The following is a 17702-nucleotide window of genomic DNA, read 5'->3' as shown; positions in this document are numbered from 1 at the left end:
TTAAAAGGACTCAAAGGACAGTTTAGGATGATTAAAGGTGGATTTAGCTCATAATAGAATCCCAAGTTTATTTTGGGGCGATAAAAAAGAACTTCTGGAAGGTTCATGTGATGTAAACATCATTTCGCTGTGCGCGCTGTTAAAGTTCAACATGTTCACATTCGGTGTTTTGTAAGCTAACAAAGTTTCCTTCCGTCCAGCCGTCAGACTCTGAATCACTGGCTTCTTTATCAGGAGCACCGGAGGTGTGAAAGCCCGGTTTTATTCAGAAGATTATTACTCTTTTCGTGCCTTATTTTTCTCCTCCTCTCTCTCTCTCTCTCTCTCTCTCTCTCTCTCTCTCTCTCTCTCTCTCTCTCTCTCTCTCTCTCTCTCTCTCTCTCTCTCTCTCTCTCTCTCTCTCTCTCTCTCTCTCTCTCTCTCTCTCTCTCTCTCTCTCTCTCTCTCTCTCTCTCTCTCTCTCTCTCTCTCTCTCTCTCTCAACTGCATTCTTGGAGGCTTTATCATCTTCAAAAACTCATGAAAGTTGGTATTCACACTTAAAGTCACCGAGTGCTGGTGCCTCTCAGTCAGAAGGTCATTGGTTCGATTCCCGCTGAAGCCATGCATGTCGGGTCCAAAAAAGCTCATGTTGTCTAAAGTATAAAAAACCCTCATACAATGTAATTGTATTACATGTAATTGAAAACTGGAAAAAAAATGAATTTACAACTTCCAAATTTCCAACAATTTCAGATTTGTAACTGGTTTTTATCACTTTTTGGACGACATGCTATAAATATGACTTCAGTTCAACTTGCATCAGGCAACACAACAGTGCAGTTGTCAGCGTTGTCGTCTCAGTCTAAAGGTTCGTAGTTCGATCCCCGCCTGGGACTTGACGTGGAATTTGCATGTTCCTGCATAGTAATAATCTAAAAGTCAAATATGTCGTCCAAAACATGGATGACTATCTTATGCATGTTATCATGCATATAGTCCATGATGTAAAACAAACATCATGTAGTCGTAATTGTGACAAAGTCACACTCCAAGCAAGAACATGCAATCCTCCACAGACAGAGTTCCAAGCCCCTGATCGAACCCAGTACTTCCTGACTGTGAGATGACAACGCTAGCAACTGCAAAGTTGTGCTGCCTCTATTGCATGTTTGTCTGACTTATATTACTTATATGACTTTTAAACATTTTAAACCGTTGATCACTCTTCAATAACATGTTTAAAGGTCATATAAGTCAGAAGAGCATTCAATAAAAGCAGCAGAAATGTTGAAGTTCCAAGCCAGCGTTGTCTTCTCACAATCAGGAGCTTCTGGGTTCGATAGAGGGTCTGGAACTTCGTGTGGAGGATCGCATGTTCTTGCTTGAATGTAATGTTTTACATTATGGACAACATGCATAAGTCAGTCATCCTTATTGTGGACAACAAACTTTACTTTCAGGTTATTAGTTTTGTAGGAACATGCAAATTCCATATAGAAAGTCTCAGGTGGGAATTGAACCCGGGACCTTTAGACTGTGAGACGACAAGCTGGACGCAAATCATACTTCTTTAATGTCGTCTATAAAATGATCCAAAAGTCCAACTACAGACGACGTGCTGTAGTTGGACTTTTGGATCATTTTAGTTTCTAATGCTACGTGGAGCTGGTTGACCACATGAACGTAGTCGGGTCAGAATAGACTTCAGACATTCATGATGATATGTTGGGAAGTTCATGCGACTTTGTCAATGGGCGTCGCCGTGACGATGCGGCAAAGTTGGATGTCTCGCCGTGACACAGGAAGTTGATGTTTAAGGTGGAAGGATGTTTGAAACCTCAGGAAACGTGTGACACATGAATTTCTCTTCCTTGTTCCAAATGAACTCCTGTAAACAGCTGATCGATCGGCAGGACTTCGTTCTGATCGTCTCCTGTTCGTTTCTCTTTGAACATCCTTAGTTACGCTGCTGATGGAAGAAGTACGTCTTCGTTACGGTCTTTAACCCCCCCCCCCCGCCCCGCCCTCATCCCCACTAACCTGCCGACTCTCCTCGTCCCTTCCTTCTCCGGCAGACGCAGCGTCCTCTGTCTGCCTCTGATGGACATGTCTTCCTGTCTGAAGGTATGAAGTGTCTCCTGTGACATGATTGACTCTTCTGTCCTCGTTGCACCTTCCAGCTTCCTGTCCGGCTCCGATGATGCTGAACAGAAAGTTCACAACCTGCTTTCTTTTTTCTTTTTGAAATGATGCAGCGTGAACGGAGACAAAAAACAAACCTCACAGCTTTACATTGATATCCGTTTATAATTGTTCATATTAAAAATGTTTTTATTAATTTATTGTGTATTAAAATAAAATCGGAGGAAAATCAGAACACAGCAGAAGAAGCGAAAATGAACAATAGATTATGGAATGTCATTCAGTAAAGAAAATAAAAGCTCCAGCTGGTCCAACACGGGGGCTTTATTTCAACCACAGTCAAATAAAGCACCGCTTTTATATATTCATATATATATATATATAAAGATATTTATATATATATTTATATAGTTTTCATTTACACCTTCAGGCTATGACTAGAGAGGATTCTTTACAGAATCAAGTTTCTTGTGGTTCTCTTAATTTACAGGTAAACTTTAGTTTCTGGATAATTAAACCACAGAAAAACTCGGCAACTTTCTTTTGCCGCGTTCATAAAGTACAAAACTGGCACATAGAACGACCATTTTTATACACAGTAAAAATACAATAAAATTAAATTACATACAGAGGAGACAAAAGTTTTAGAAACCTTTCCCCATTACAGCAAACCTCAAATTAAAATCACTTTCCAAAACAAATTCAGATCAGTATAAAACACGCACACAAAAAACAACAAAACCTTTTTTTGCCCTTTGAAAAAAATGTGCTCTAGCTTTTCCGACTTTCTTTTTTCTTGTATTTGTCCGGTAGGTGGTCGGCTGTGCACGGATTAATAGACCGAAACTAAAACGGCGGGAGCCAATGAAGCTGCAACACCTGACCAACTAAACATCAGCAGAAGGCAACGAACAGCAGCACAGAAACAGCAGAAGAAGAAGAAACCAAAAAACAGGGAAAAGTTGAAAAAAAGAGAGGGGGGGGGAGGGGGGTATCTCATGGCAGCTGTGAGTTGATGATGTCATGAAGAGGGCGTGCCTTTGACAGACAGTTTGGTAACTATGGCGATGGTGGCTTCCACCGTCCTGTACAGCATGTCGAGCATGTCGGGGGGGGGGCTGGTGCTCGCAAACATCTGTGAGGGGTTGGCGTGGCCGTCTGGCCCCTCCCCCACCAACCCGAGGTCCTCTGAGAGGGGCGTGGCCAAGATGCTGGTGGTCTTAGAGCCCGTCTCTTTCTCCTCCTTCAACTCCTCAGAGGAGGCGGACGTTGCCTCCCCCCTCCTCCCCTCCCGCTGCTCCGTCTCCTCCTCCTGCTCCTCGCCCGACGCCACGTGCTGCGGCAGCTCAGGCTCCTCCCCCTGAGCAAACCTCTCCCCCACCTCCTGCAGCAGGGAGGAGGACGACGACGAGAACGAGGAGGACGACGACGAGGAGGCCTCCATCTTCTCCTCTTTGGGGGAAGAGTCCAGGTTTCCGGAGGACGCGGGGGCGGGGTCAGGAGAGGGAGGGTCCTGCTCGGTGCCCGGGTCGATCAGAGACGAGGAGTCTCGCGTCTCGGTGTCCGAGGTGCTGGTGGGCGTCAGCGCCTCCTGGTGGTCGGGCTTGGACTCAGCGCAGGGGGGGAGGGAGGAGGAGGAGGTGGAGGCCACGCAGAGCAGAGCCTCTCCAGCTCTGTCGTCATCACTGTTCACCCTCCGACGCTTCACCGGGGTCGCACCTTCATCCTCAGCTGACACACACACACACACACACACACACACACACACACACACACACACACACACACACACACACACACACACACACACACACACACACACAGACAGACACACACAGAGACAGAGAGTTATTGGTGACATCAGAGGAGGAAGACGGACAGCTATCAGTCACCTGCTGCAGCAGCTCCAGTGTATGTATGTGTGTGTGTCTCTGTGTGTGTGTGTGTGTGTGTGTGTGTGTGTGTGTGTGTGTGTGTGTGTGTGTGTTGTACCTTTGGACTTGTGGTCCTTAGCCTCCAGCTCCAGAGTGCTGCGCTGCTGAACACAGACATGACAGCGAGCCAGCAGCTCCTGCAGCGCCGGGCTCAGCGCCGGGTCGACGGCCTGCGGAGGATGGACCGATAGCAGCAGCGCCAACGCTCGCAAGTCCTGAACATGGAGGAGGAGGATGAAAACATCTGGACAAGAGCAGACAGAGAGAGAGAGAGAGAGAGTGTGTGTGTGTGTGTGTGTGTGTGTGTTCATACAGCGTTGAGCAGGCTGCTGGTCTTGTTCAGTTCCACACGGTGAGCTGCCAGCTCCGGCTGCAGGCTGCTCTGTTCACTCAGCAGGTTGGTCACCAGAACACCAATCAGGTTGGAGCAGCTGGGACCGGACAGAACCTGGACCTACACACACACACACACACACACACTGTAAGCATCGCTATGACGATTGTTCCTCCAGATTTCTCCCACTTCAAGTCAAACGTTTAACTCCTGAACTTTTCTTTCAAAGCTGAACGTGCTTCGTCTCTGACGAACACAACAACACGCTGCAGATGTGCTGAGCAGACAAAATCCACAGATTCACATCAATCTCCAGCTCAGCTGTTTCCACTTCAACGTTTCACTGCTTCAACCTGCTGAACAATTATGATACGCACGACTCGCAAAAACCCTCCCAGCTTTCTGTCTTTCATTATTTTGTAGACGAAGCTCTTCGAGCCGTCATATTATAATCTGGAAAAAAGACAATATTCACTCCTGTTTTCATTTGTTTTACACGTCAGTAATTTCATCTGATTTCTTGGAATCTTTGTGTGATTTCTTAAGAAATGAGTTACAAACAACCAAGAAAGTGAGTTCAGAGAGTCGTGCAGAATTTAGTCCAGATGAAAGGACGTGGTGAAAAATAGATCGTGAACTGGTCTCAATGATCAGTTCCTCAAGAAACCCACAACCACGCTGGAACGTTCCCCGTCTGAGCAGGTCCACTTCCACATATGGTTCTGGCCAACTTCCAGTCGGGGAATTCATCTTCCTGGAAACAGATTCCTTTGACTCTCAGGACTTTAAATGAACACCACTTGGCATCGGACTACAAATCTCTCAGTAATGTAACGATGAACAGCAAGTTTTTAGGAAATGTGGAGAAAAGTGAAGCGAGCGGAAGAAGCGAGGCGTGGCCGAGCTGCCGGAGGCGGGGTCACAGCGTTACCTTGTGCAGGAAGCAGGTGAGGAAGGAGTACGCCACGTTGTTGTTCAGGAACGTCCGCTCGTCCATCAGGATGCACTTGATGTACTCGCTGAAGGCCGGATCCTCCACCAGCAGCTTCACGCAGGTTTTAGCCAGAACGGACTGACGGAGAACAAACAACCACGTGAGAATCCAGCGGTTCTGACAACACCTGGATCATCACGGACCGCTGAGACCGGCGCTACCTGAGACTGAGACAGGTCCATCCACAGTTTGGGGAAGAGCGCCAGGTGAAGAGGAAGTCCTTCGTATGCTATCAACACACCTGACGGAGACACGCAGCGTTCCTCATGAGTTATGGATCAATGATCTTATTCATACTAATCATCTGGATCCTTCCTCATTGCTCTGTTTAAACACTTGCTGTCTTATGTTTCAGAGTATGACATCCCATAATACCATGCACTACAGGAAAGGGACCTGAAAAGTACCAATTTATGTTTTATTAAAAATAAAAGACGTATTTTAACAAACAAACAAACACGTACTTAGTTTGACGAGCGTGTCGGTGAACTTCTCACAGTTGATCGCAACACGACACAGAAGATGAATGAACTGATGATACGACAGGAAGTAATCCAGCAGCATCCGGTCATACACCTCGTCCTTACCCTGAGGGACACACAGAGACAGAGAGAGACACACACACACACACACAGAGACACACAGAGACACACACAGAGACAGACACACAGAGACACACAGAGACACATAGAGACACACACAGAGACAGACACACAGAGACACACAGAGACACACACACAGAGACACACAGAGACACACACAGAGACACACACACAGAGACACACAGAGACACACACAGAGACAGACACACAGAGACAGAGACACACAGAGACACACACACACAGAGACAGACACACACAGAGACACACAGAGACAGACACACAGAGACAGAGACACACAGAGACAGACACACACAGAGACACACAGAGACAGACACACAGAGACAGAGACACACAGAGACAGACACACACAGAGACACACAGAGACAGACACACAGAGACACACAGAGTTCTCCGTCAGCATGCAGCTCAGCTACAACAGTTTCTTTGATGTTCAGACAGCAGCTTCAAGGAGCTTCATGAAAGATGAAGCGTCAGTAAAGCTCTCTCTGATTGGACCGGACCTTTCCGCTCTCCACCAACGAGGGCAGCAGACACATGTTGAGCTCCGGTCTCGGGGGCCGGATGTTGTTCTTGGCTCCCATCAGCTTGATGTTCTCTCTGCAGGGTAAGTAGGGGCCGAACGACACTGCACACACAGAGAGAGAGAGAGAGAGCGTCTCAGGAACTCAACATTCAGACCGGCTTCACACCGCAGGTCCAAGGTCCAAATCAATCAGTGTCACGGACTAAAGATCTGAAGCAGGCTGACGCACGCTTCATATTAAAACCAATGAAACACACGTCTAAACAATAACAGGCCAAGAATTCATCCAACAACAACACTAATTAGCTCGCAGCCTCATCAGCTGCATTTCCAGCGTCTGTCACTCACGCTACCAAACAGACAATAACTAACGTTACACACATGGAAAATATTATTATTATTATTTGGATAAATGGAAACTAAAATATAAACAAGTAAAAAAAAAAACTGCCTGATATTCCAGAACTTGACATTTTTTTGATCAAATTCTCTGAAATGTCCTTTTCCAGAATATAAATGAAGACAGAGATGAGATGTTTATACAGTATGTACCCAACACTGAGTAGACAGACACACATCTGTACACAAACTACTGGGGATGATCGATCAGCAGTGACTCACTGGGGATGCTGCTGTGGTGGTAGGTGCAGTGGTTGTGCTGTAGGAACGGGACCAGAGTGTGAAGGAAGTCGTGTGGACTCAGCAGAACCAGTTCCTTCAGTACATCTGGAACAAGCAGAAGAACACATCACAGGACTGCAAACCTCAGAGCTTCATCAGGAAATACCAGATGAAAAACGGAGTCCAGGGATCTATTTGACTTTTCTATCATATCTATTAATGCTATTTGTGCTCAGATGGAACTCCTGTATTCTTCAGACCGCCCGAACATCCATCAGTCTGAGGTACTCTCGTTACGATGGAGTTTGTTGATACATAAATCAATATAAAGACATAAAGATGAGACATGATTCAAAGGTTTCAGCATTCCTTTTTTTGGCTGAAATAATGTAAATTGCTTCTTGAGTTTCCTGTAATTAAAGTGAGGGAGGAACATGAATGGATATTGTTCATTTTGATGATTCTCACTATTTTAAATGGGAGTTTTTCTTTGGCAGTTACGACTGCTCCGCCCACATCACTAATGCTCCGCCCACATAACTAAAGCCTCCGCCCACATCACGACATAATCTGCCCACAACATTAAATGATCCTCCCACATCACTAATGCTCCGCCCACATAACTAAAGCCTCCGCCCACATCACGACATAATCTGCCCACAACATTAAATGATCCTCCCACATCATTAATGATCCTCCCACATCATTAATGCTCCACCCACATCATTAATGATCCACCCACATCACTAATGATCCGCCCACATCACTAATGATCCTCCCACATCATTAATGCTCCACCCACATCATTAATGATCCACCCACATCACTAATGATCCGCCCACATCACTAATGATCTGCCCACATCACTAATGCTCCACCCACATCACTAATGATCCTCCCACATCATTAATGATCCGCCCACATCACTAATGATCCTCCCACATCACTAATGATCCTCCCACATCATTAATGATCCGCCCACATCACTAATGCTCCACCCACATCACTAATGATCCTCCCACATCATTAATGATCCGCCCACATCACTAATGATCCTCCCACATCACTAATGATCCTCCCACATCATTAATGATCCGCCCACATCATTAATGATCCGCCCACATCACTAATGCTCCACCCACATCACCAAATGATCCACCCACATCACTAAAGGCTCCACCCACATCACGACATAATCCGCCCACATTAAATGATCCGCCCACATCATTAATGCTCCACCCACATCACTAATGATCCACCCACATCACTAATGCTCCACCCACATCACTAATGATCCTCCCACATCATTAATGATCCACCCACATCATTAATGCTCCACCCACATCATTAATGCTCCGCCCACATCACTAATGATCCGCCCACATCATTAATGATCCGCCCACATCACTAATGCTCCACCCACATCATTAATGATCCACCCACATCACTAATGATCCACCTACATCACTAATGCTCCACCCACATCACTAATGATCCTCCCACATCATTAATGATCCGCCCACATCATTAATGATCCGCCCACATCATTAATGATCCGCCCACATCACTAATGCTCCACCCACATCACCAAAGGCTCCACCCACATCACGACATAATCCGCCCACATTAAATGATCCGCCCACATCATTAATGCTCCACCCACATCATTAATGATCCACCCACATCACTAATGCTCCACCCACATCACCAAATGATCCACCCACATCACTAAAGGCTCCGCCCACATCACGACATAATCCGCCCACATTAAATGATCCGCCCACATCATTAATGATCCACCCACATCATTAATGATCCACCCACATAACTAATGCTCCACCCACATCACTAATGATCCACCCGCATCACTAATGCTCCACCCACATAACTAATGCTCCACCCACATCACTAATGATCCACCCGCATCACTAATGCTCCACCCACATCACTAATGATCCGCCCACATCATTAATGATCCGCCCACATCACTAAAGGCTCCGCCCACATCACGACATAATCCACCCACATTAAATGATCCGCCCACATCACTAATGCTCCACCCACATCACTAATGCTCCACCCACATCATTAATGCTCCACCCACATCACTAATGATCCTCCCACATCATTAATGATCTGCCCACATCATTAATGATCCACCCACATCACTAATGATCCACCTACATCACTAATGCTCCACCCACATCACTAATGATCCTCCCACATCATTAATGATCCGCCCACATCATTAATGATCCGCCCACATCATTAATGATCCGCCCACATCACTAATGCTCCACCCACATCACCAAAGGCTCCACCCACATCACGACATAATCCGCCCACATTAAATGATCCGCCCACATCATTAATGCTCCACCCACATCATTAATGCTCCACCCACATCACTAATGCTCCACCCACATCACCAAATGATCCACCCACATCACTAAAGGCTCCGCCCACATCACGACATAATCCGCCCACATTAAATGATCCGCCCACATCATTAATGATCCACCCACATCATTAATGATCCACCCACATAACTAATGCTCCACCCACATCATTAATGATCCGCCCACATCACTAAAGGCTCCGCCCACATCACGACATAATCCACCCACATTAAATGATCCGCCCACATCACTAATGCTCCACCCACATCACTAATGCTCCACCCACATCATTAATGCTCCACCCACATCACTAATGATCCTCCCACATCATTAATGATCTGCCCACATTCCTAACTAGGCCATGCTGTTGGAATACGTGCAGAATGTGGTTGGACGTTGTTCTGCTGAAATAAACAAGACCTTCCCTGAAAGAGACGTTGTCTGGATGGCAGCATATGTTGCTCCAAAACCTGAATATCTCATTCAGCATTAATGCTTCCTTCCAGATGTTCAAGCTACCCATGCCATGTGCACTAATGCATCCCTGTACCATCACAGATGCTGAAATGCTGTAAACATGAATGGTACCCAGGCAGGCGTTGCGGAGCTCAGGAGGACTGTAGGAGTTGAGGAGGGTGAGCAGCTTGTGGGCGAAGTCGATCCTCTCCTGCCACTGGATCAGAGCCTGCTTCACATCTGGGTGAGAAAAAAGAAGAAAGAAAAAACTGCTGAACATGAGCGTGAAAACCCACATCTGGACCAGTAGTGTGATTCAGACGCTCCAAAACCCCGAAGACTCCAGATTCACCCACTTTCAGGTTAGGTGCTCCAATCAGGATTTTTGAGGCCGATTAATGATCACTGCAGTTTTATGTATCGTGTAGTTTCATTAATCTAATAAACTATTTTCTGTACATTATGAATTAAAATTAAGAGATGATAAAGTCATTGTTCATTGTCAGGCAACATGTGTAACATATTAAATAAATAAATGCTTGATTCCTGGGAACAGCTTATTCATACCTACACATTTATCATATTAGTCTTATGTTATGTTTACACATGTATCTCCCCATGAAGTATCGTCAGTAGAGATATCTCTTTATAGTTGTGTAGAATCTGGTGATATCTGAACCATGTTTGTTGGACACTGTATGACCATAAATATCATTGTTATATTATTCAGTTACAATTTCGCACATATTTTCCCCACAACCTTTTTATTATTGCTTATGAAGAACATGAATTATTTATCTTGCTAAAAATGATGTGGATGTTTTGTGGCTTGTATGTGAGCTCATGACTTCGGGGGTAATTTCAGCCCCATGTTGAAGATGATGCAGAAGTCAGCTGTGATCTTGAAGCCAGATGAGTTGAAGAGAAGCTGATTGTGATGATGTCACGATTGTGACCTATCACACCCCTGGGTATCGGAGGCGGAGCTCCGTCTCACCTGGAGGACTCGTAGGTAGAACGTACCGACAGAAAAACACTCTGAAGACTAAATACGGAGATATCGGCCTGAATGTGCGTAGAGTTTCCTCAGTGAGAGCAGAGACAGGAGCAGAGACAGGAGCAGAGACATGAGCAGAGACAGGAGCGGAGACAGGAGCAGAGACAGGAGCAGAGACATGTCTCACCTTTGCGCTGCAGGTACGGCCGCGTGGCTTTGAGGACAGACAGGAAGATGGACAGCAGCTCCACCAGGTCTCCGGTCACATGACACGCCGTCGCCTCGTGGTACATCATGTGGAGAGTGTTGAAGGACTGAGGGAGAGAGAGAGGGGGAGAGAGAGGGAGGGAGGGAGGGGGAGAGATAGCACCTCTTATCAACTGCATCTTGGACTGCAATGCAAATGTTATTCTCCTATATATATTCATATATACACATTCATATATATGTATATGAATATATGTGTAATATATACTGCTCCAAAAAATAAAGGGACCACTTAAACAACTCAATGTAACTCCAATCAATCCCACTTGTGTGAAATCAACGTGTCCAGTTCGGATCAACACTGATTGAGGATCAGTTTCACCTGCTGTTGTACAAATGGAACAAACAGGTGGAAATGAGGCAATTATCAAGACAACCCTATAAAGGAACGGTTCTGCAGGTGGTGACCACAGACCGTTTCTCTGTCCTCGTCCTTTCTGGATGATCGTTGGTCCCTTTTGCATTTTGCCAGTGTCCTCACCACTAGAGGGAGCATGAGGTGTCTCCAACCCACAGAAGTTGTTCAGGTAGTGCAGCTCATCCAGGATGGCACATCAATGCACGCTGTGGCAAGAAGGTTTGCTGTGTCTGTCAGCACAGTGTCAAGAGGACGGAGGACATACCGGGAGACGGGCCGGTCCACCAGGAGACGTGGAGGGGGCCGTAGGAGGACAACAACCCGGCAACGGGACCGCTATCTGCTCCTTTGTGCAAGGAGGAGCAGGAGGAGCGTTGCCAGAGCCCTACAAAATGACCTCCAGCAGGCCACTAATGTGCATGTTTCTGCTCAAACTGTCAGAAACAGACTCCATGAGGGCGGTACGAGGGCCCGACGTCCACAAGTGGGGTCTGTGCTCACAGCCCGACACCGTGCGGGGAGACCGGACTTTACCGGAGAACACCGAGATCGGCAGCTTCTCCGTCGGCGCCCTGCGGTCTTCACGGATGAGAGCAGGTTCACACTGAGCACATGTGACAGACGTGACGGAGTCTGGAGACGCCGTGGAGAACGTTCTGCTGCCTGCAACATCCTCCAGCGGGACCGGTTCGGCGGCGGGTCAGCGACGGTCTGGGGAGGCGTTTCTTCGGAGGGCAGCGCAGCCCTCCGTGTGCTAGCCAGAGGTACCCTGACTGCCATTAGGTCCCGGGATGAGATCCTCAGACCCGTTGAAGACCATCTGCTGGTGCAGCGGGTCCCGGGTTCTTCTGATGCAGGACAATGCTCGGCCTCATGTGGCTGGAGTGTGTCAGCAGTTCCTGCACGATGAAGGCGTCGACGCTACGGACCGGCCCGTCCGTCCCCCGGACCCAAATCCAATTCGGCACATCCGGGACATCGCGTCTCGTTCCGTCCGCCGACGCCACGTCCACCGCAGACTGTCCGGGAGTGGACCGATGCTTTGATCCGGGTCTGGGAGGAGATCCCTCAGGAGAACATCCGTGGTCTCATCAGGAGCATGCCCAGACGTTGTAGGGAGTGATACAGGCACGTGGAGGACACACACTACTGAGACTCATTTGGACTTGTCTTCAGGAATCTCCACAGAAGTTGGATCAGCCTGTGATCTGATTTCTCCACTTTTATTTGGAGTATGATTCTGAATCCAGACCTCCATGGATAATGATTCTGATTTCCATTGATCATTCTGATGTTATTTTGTTCTCAACACATTCCACTATGTGATGAATCAAGATTTGAACTGGAATATTTCATTCATTGACATCTAGGATGTTGTTTAAGTGTTCCCTTTATTTTTTGGAGCTGTGTATATGAATCCTATACAGGCTGTAAACATGTGGTAAAGTTTCATTCCCAGCATGGCTGCTGACAGAAGGAGGTAAAGACTGTTCCATGATGGCGACATGCAAACTGAAAGGAATGAACATGTTCCTGTGGAGGTCAGAGGTCAAAGGTCAGAGGGGATCCTGGTCATACCTCCGTCATGAGGATGAGTCCTCGGTTGAAGACCACCAGAAGTCGGTCTTCGTCGTTCTCCAGCAAAACCCTGAAAGCACTGGGGGAACATGCAACACACAGTATTCAGAAAATAGAATATAATAATACAGAATATAAAGATTCAGCAAATAGTAAAGCTTTCAATTATAACACGAGAATTGTGTTGTTTATTTTTTATGTGTGTGCGTGTGTGTGTGTGTGTGTGTGTGTGTGTGTGTAGATGTGTGTCCTGACCTGATGAGTGTGGTCCAGCAGGACCGTCCATCCAGACATCGTAGGTAGCAGCTGATGGTGGTTTTCTTGAACTGTTTCACATCCTCCACTTCTTCTTCTCTCATGTCGGCTCGCTGCGCTACAAACAGCTGCATGAGGTTGAACAGCTCCTCCACGGCCTGCAGGGGGCAGCACACAAACACCAAAGGTACACTCATCATCTTTACATTATGAACACAGGTTTTCTTTCCCGACCACGCCAACATCATTTGTTTGTCATTTTGATTCTTTGTCTTGTTGGTCTCGTCAGGATTTCAGTTTTTTGTGATTGTTGGGATCAGAAATGTTTGATTTTGTGGTGAAGCTTCTCAAAAATGTCGATGGAATTTGTGGAGTTTTAAGAGTTTTTTTGTGTAAAATTGCCAAAAAAAAAAGATTTTCTTTTAACCACCTCCTGATAAAGTAATACATGTGTAATCACTTCCTGATAAAGTAATACATGTGTAATCACTTCCTGATAAAGTAATACATGTGTAATCACTTCCTGTGATAATAATCATGTTGCATGTGTGTTTTTGTTTTCTGTCATTTCCTCTGTTGTGTAACTGCCCTGAAAACAGTACAGGACATCTGAACCAGAAACAAACAAACGTAGAAACCACAGAAGATGTTCGTGCCGACGGAGCTCTCACCCCGGGATACTGGCTGGCGTGCGGCGTCAGGTTCTTGAAGGCCCACTGGATGTTCTGGTGCGACGCCAGCTGGCGGGTGAAGGCGGGCGACTGCTCGCAGCACATGCGCAGGATGCCGTAGTAGGCCGGCAGCATGCCGCGGTTGAACAGCACCACCTCCTGGTCGTCGTGGTCGGCCAGGATGTAGTTGAACGCGATGTTCTTGGTCACCACCGGGTTCTGCACCACCAGCCGAACGTTCTCCGGACAGTCCACGCACACGTTGTACCAGAAGGACAGCAGCGCCTGCTTGTTGTGGTTGGTCGCGATGGCCGGTTCAGACAGTTTGGGCTGAAAACACAGAGTTACTTTCACTGGTGATGAATCTGTCCTGTTTATTAACTCTTCGGGTTTTGGTTTGTAACAGAGGATTCAGGAAACTGCAGAACGCATATCTAAGTGATGTTGAGATTTCTTGTTCCTTCAGAGCTCCTCGAGGTGCAACGACAGAAAGAGAGCTGCTGTGGTTTGATGCGTTCAGCAGCTTCATCGCTGCTGCTGGAAAAACTTCACGGAGCCGCACGGAAAAGAGATTTATGGCCCGAGGCAGGACAGGTCTACTGTTAGAATATAAAAATGAAAAATAACAAATACTCAAAGTAAAATGTATAATAATAATAAATATGATCAGAGTCCACGCAAATGTCCATCAGCAGAAGAGGAAGCGCAGTAGAGTGAACCGAGACAAGACACTGAACCCTAAAATTGCTCCTGATGGTGAACCATCGGTGTTGTAAGTCGCTTCAGATAAAAGCGTCAGCTAAATGAAACGTAATGTAATAATGTAATGTAATAATAATATATATAATGTAAAAGGAGGAACACAGCGACCAGCCGACCTCAGAGGATTCAAACCGTCAACCTTCACCTTTCTACACCGTGGAGGCAATACCTTTTTCTTGTTCACACTTAAATTAAGTTTTTTTAAAAGTCTAAATACTGGTGATAAAATCCTGAAAATATTTCCATATTCTGATGATTCTGGTGTGTCGTTAAATATTTTGTTGAAATGTGATCAAACGTGAGGAGAAATAGGAAATGTTGTATGTACAGTTCAAATTACAGACGATATTGAATGTCCAGTATTCAATGAATGTCTGTTAATTTGGCTGGTTTGAATGAAGATACATGAAGATATAGATGTCAGTTGATTTTGCACGTTTTGAAACATATAGTTCTGGACGTCTGACAGGTCGCAGTGAGCCGATGCCACAGCTCAGGATGTTCTGAAATAACTTCAGCTTCCTCGGATGTACGGGAGATTTATTTTGACTTCTGTAAAGTATCAAATGTGAAATGTAGATTTGTTGTAATGAGCCACGCCCACTTTAATCTTAAACTCTGCATTTTATGCGTCGACTGAGTTATAATCCTTGAAACAGTTACGTGAGAGTTGTGATCACAACATATGAACTTTTCAAATTACGCTTTGGACTCTTCCCAAACACGCTCTGAACATATCGACCGACATTTATGATGATTATGAACAGATATTTAAAGATTTGCGGCCAATGTCCTGCTAAGCCCCGCCCCCTTGAAAATGCTATTATTCAATATTTTTAAAACCAAATAAGATAACAACATTTACACAACTTTTAACCAGCTTTCTCCAGTGATGATCTACGGTCGGGGAGGAAATGTCAACATGGAAATGGTGGAAAATCAATCACGGTGGTTGAAGAGTTTTTTTTCTGGAGCACATGGAGCTGATGCTGGAAGCAGCAGAGAGCTGAGAGCAATAAGAACGTGTAGGGACGTGACAGTGTGTCTCCGTACCTGGAAGAGGTTCCAGAGGTCCATGAAGTATCCGGAGAACATGAGCTTCTCTGTCTTGGAGATGAGGCAGTAGGTCATGAAGCTGAAATACTGCACCAGCTTGGTGGTGCCGTGAACGCTGGCATCCACGTACAGCTTGGCGCGTCCCAGCAGCCCCAGCAGCAGGTTGTACACCTGGTGGAGGACTACGGTGGTGTCGGGCGACAGCGGCAGCTCGCGGGTCGGCAGGTGGAGGGAGCGCGTGGAGCGAAACATCTGGCGGAAGGAGTTGCTGGGGATGAGGGAGACCAGAAGGTACGCTGCCGCTGGAGGAGGAGACGTAAAACCACCGCACATCAGAAACCAGCTCAGATCGGCTGATGCATCTTATTCATTCTCCTTTAATCCGTCTCATCATATTCATACTTTCAAAGTAACAAATAAAGCAGATGTCAGATCAGATTAAGACTCAGGTTCATCTTTTAGTCCGTCCGCTTTCTTCTGTTGATCCTGACAATAAATGGTAAATGTATTCTGGCTGAAAAATCATCACAAATTTGGACTTTTAAGCCAAAACAAAGTGTTTGTTATGGACCTGAGGTTGGGTTATGTTGACGTCATCGCAGCGATAAGCGTTTTAGATGTGTTTAAAAACAAGGCTGATGTTCTTACATGTGCGGACTCGGGGGTAGTTGTGTGCCAGCAGGAAGCGCTCCACCCAGTTCTCCATGTTCTGCAGCACCCAGCTGTGGGCCAGTTTGTTCCTGGGAGTCTGGACCGCCAGCCAGTCCAGACACTGGGACGGATTGTACTCGATCACCTGACGCAAAGCACAGCAGGTTTTAAACATCAGATAATCCTCATTTCATATTTTACATTGTTAATTTGCTGTGTGATTTTATTTCTTCAGGCGGAGTTATTGCTTGTTAAGGTGCCTCCTAACATCCTGAACCTCTAGCGAGACGCTTCTCCTCATCACATGGGCTCATGCAGGCTTTCTGGTGACTTCTTAATCTAAGGCCTCTTTCACAATAAAAATGGACAAAGTATGAAAGTATAACTTACAAATCATTATTCTTTTTGGGATGTAAAATGTAAATAAAAACAATGTGATGATTTGCAAATCATGTAAACCATACTTGATGGAAAATAGAACAAACAACAAATCAAATGTTGAAACTGAGAAATTGTATTGTTTCATTCAAAATATCTGCTCATTGTGAATCTGATGTCAGCAACACGTCTCTATAAAGTTGTTCCAGGATCATGTTCACCACTGAGCTGCATCAACTTGCAAAAGAAAAAAGGTTTCTGGAGTTTTGAAAGTGAAATGTGGTCCCATTCTTGCCTGATGCTTGTGGTATTTTTAATTTCATGATGCTCCAAATATTGACCCTTTCCCAACTTTTTTGAGATGTGCTGCTTCCATCCATGTTATGGATACAACAGGGGTGTCAAACTCATTTTAGTTAAGGGGCCACATACGGCCCACTTTGATCTCAAGTGGGCCAGACCAGTAAAATCATAGAATAATAACGCAGACATAACGACAATATTTCTCTCTGTTTAAATCATTGGTGAAGGTTTTTGGATGATAAACCCTATTTTAAGGTCTTTCTACAATAAACTAGAAACATAAAGAGCAAAAACTCAGAATCAGCCCACTGTTTATCTGCCCCGGCTCTCCTCTGCAGATTCCCTCACAGCGAGCTGCTGCCTCCGGAGCAGACGTCGCATTTACGCTGTTTTTGAAGCAATTACTGGATCCATTAAA

General features: G+C 45.9%; 1 protein-coding gene across 1 annotated transcript in view; it reads right to left on the bottom strand.

The window, feature by feature from the left end:
• Window positions 1–3066: 3066 nt before the first annotated feature.
• usp34 (ubiquitin specific peptidase 34) overlaps window positions 3067–17702 on the bottom strand; it is an 84953-nt gene continuing 70317 nt past the window's right edge. Inside the window, exons 64-78 of the mRNA XM_069723716.1 lie at window positions 16601–16748; window positions 15950–16254; window positions 14135–14464; window positions 13464–13621; window positions 13209–13287; window positions 11193–11319; window positions 10141–10248; window positions 7154–7258; window positions 6510–6634; window positions 5851–5974; window positions 5548–5627; window positions 5324–5464; window positions 4372–4512; window positions 4117–4273; window positions 3067–3855 (exon numbers count right to left, since the gene is read on the bottom strand). Of these exons, the coding sequence (XP_069579817.1) occupies window positions 3146–3855; window positions 4117–4273; window positions 4372–4512; window positions 5324–5464; window positions 5548–5627; window positions 5851–5974; window positions 6510–6634; window positions 7154–7258; window positions 10141–10248; window positions 11193–11319; window positions 13209–13287; window positions 13464–13621; window positions 14135–14464; window positions 15950–16254; window positions 16601–16748 (2838 nt within the window). The 3' untranslated portion in view covers window positions 3067–3145. The remainder of the gene's footprint in view (window positions 3856–4116; window positions 4274–4371; window positions 4513–5323; window positions 5465–5547; window positions 5628–5850; window positions 5975–6509; window positions 6635–7153; window positions 7259–10140; window positions 10249–11192; window positions 11320–13208; window positions 13288–13463; window positions 13622–14134; window positions 14465–15949; window positions 16255–16600; window positions 16749–17702) is intronic.

This window comes from Brachyistius frenatus, unplaced genomic scaffold, assembly GCF_029030835.1.
Source record: "Brachyistius frenatus isolate BFR_SWC_R1_liver_20210118 unplaced genomic scaffold, ASM2903083v1 Contig_342, whole genome shotgun sequence".
NCBI classification, from domain to species: Eukaryota; Metazoa; Chordata; class Actinopteri; family Embiotocidae; genus Brachyistius; species Brachyistius frenatus.
The sequence above is the reverse complement of the archived record's forward strand: the minus strand, read 5'-3'. Positions and strand labels throughout refer to the sequence as shown.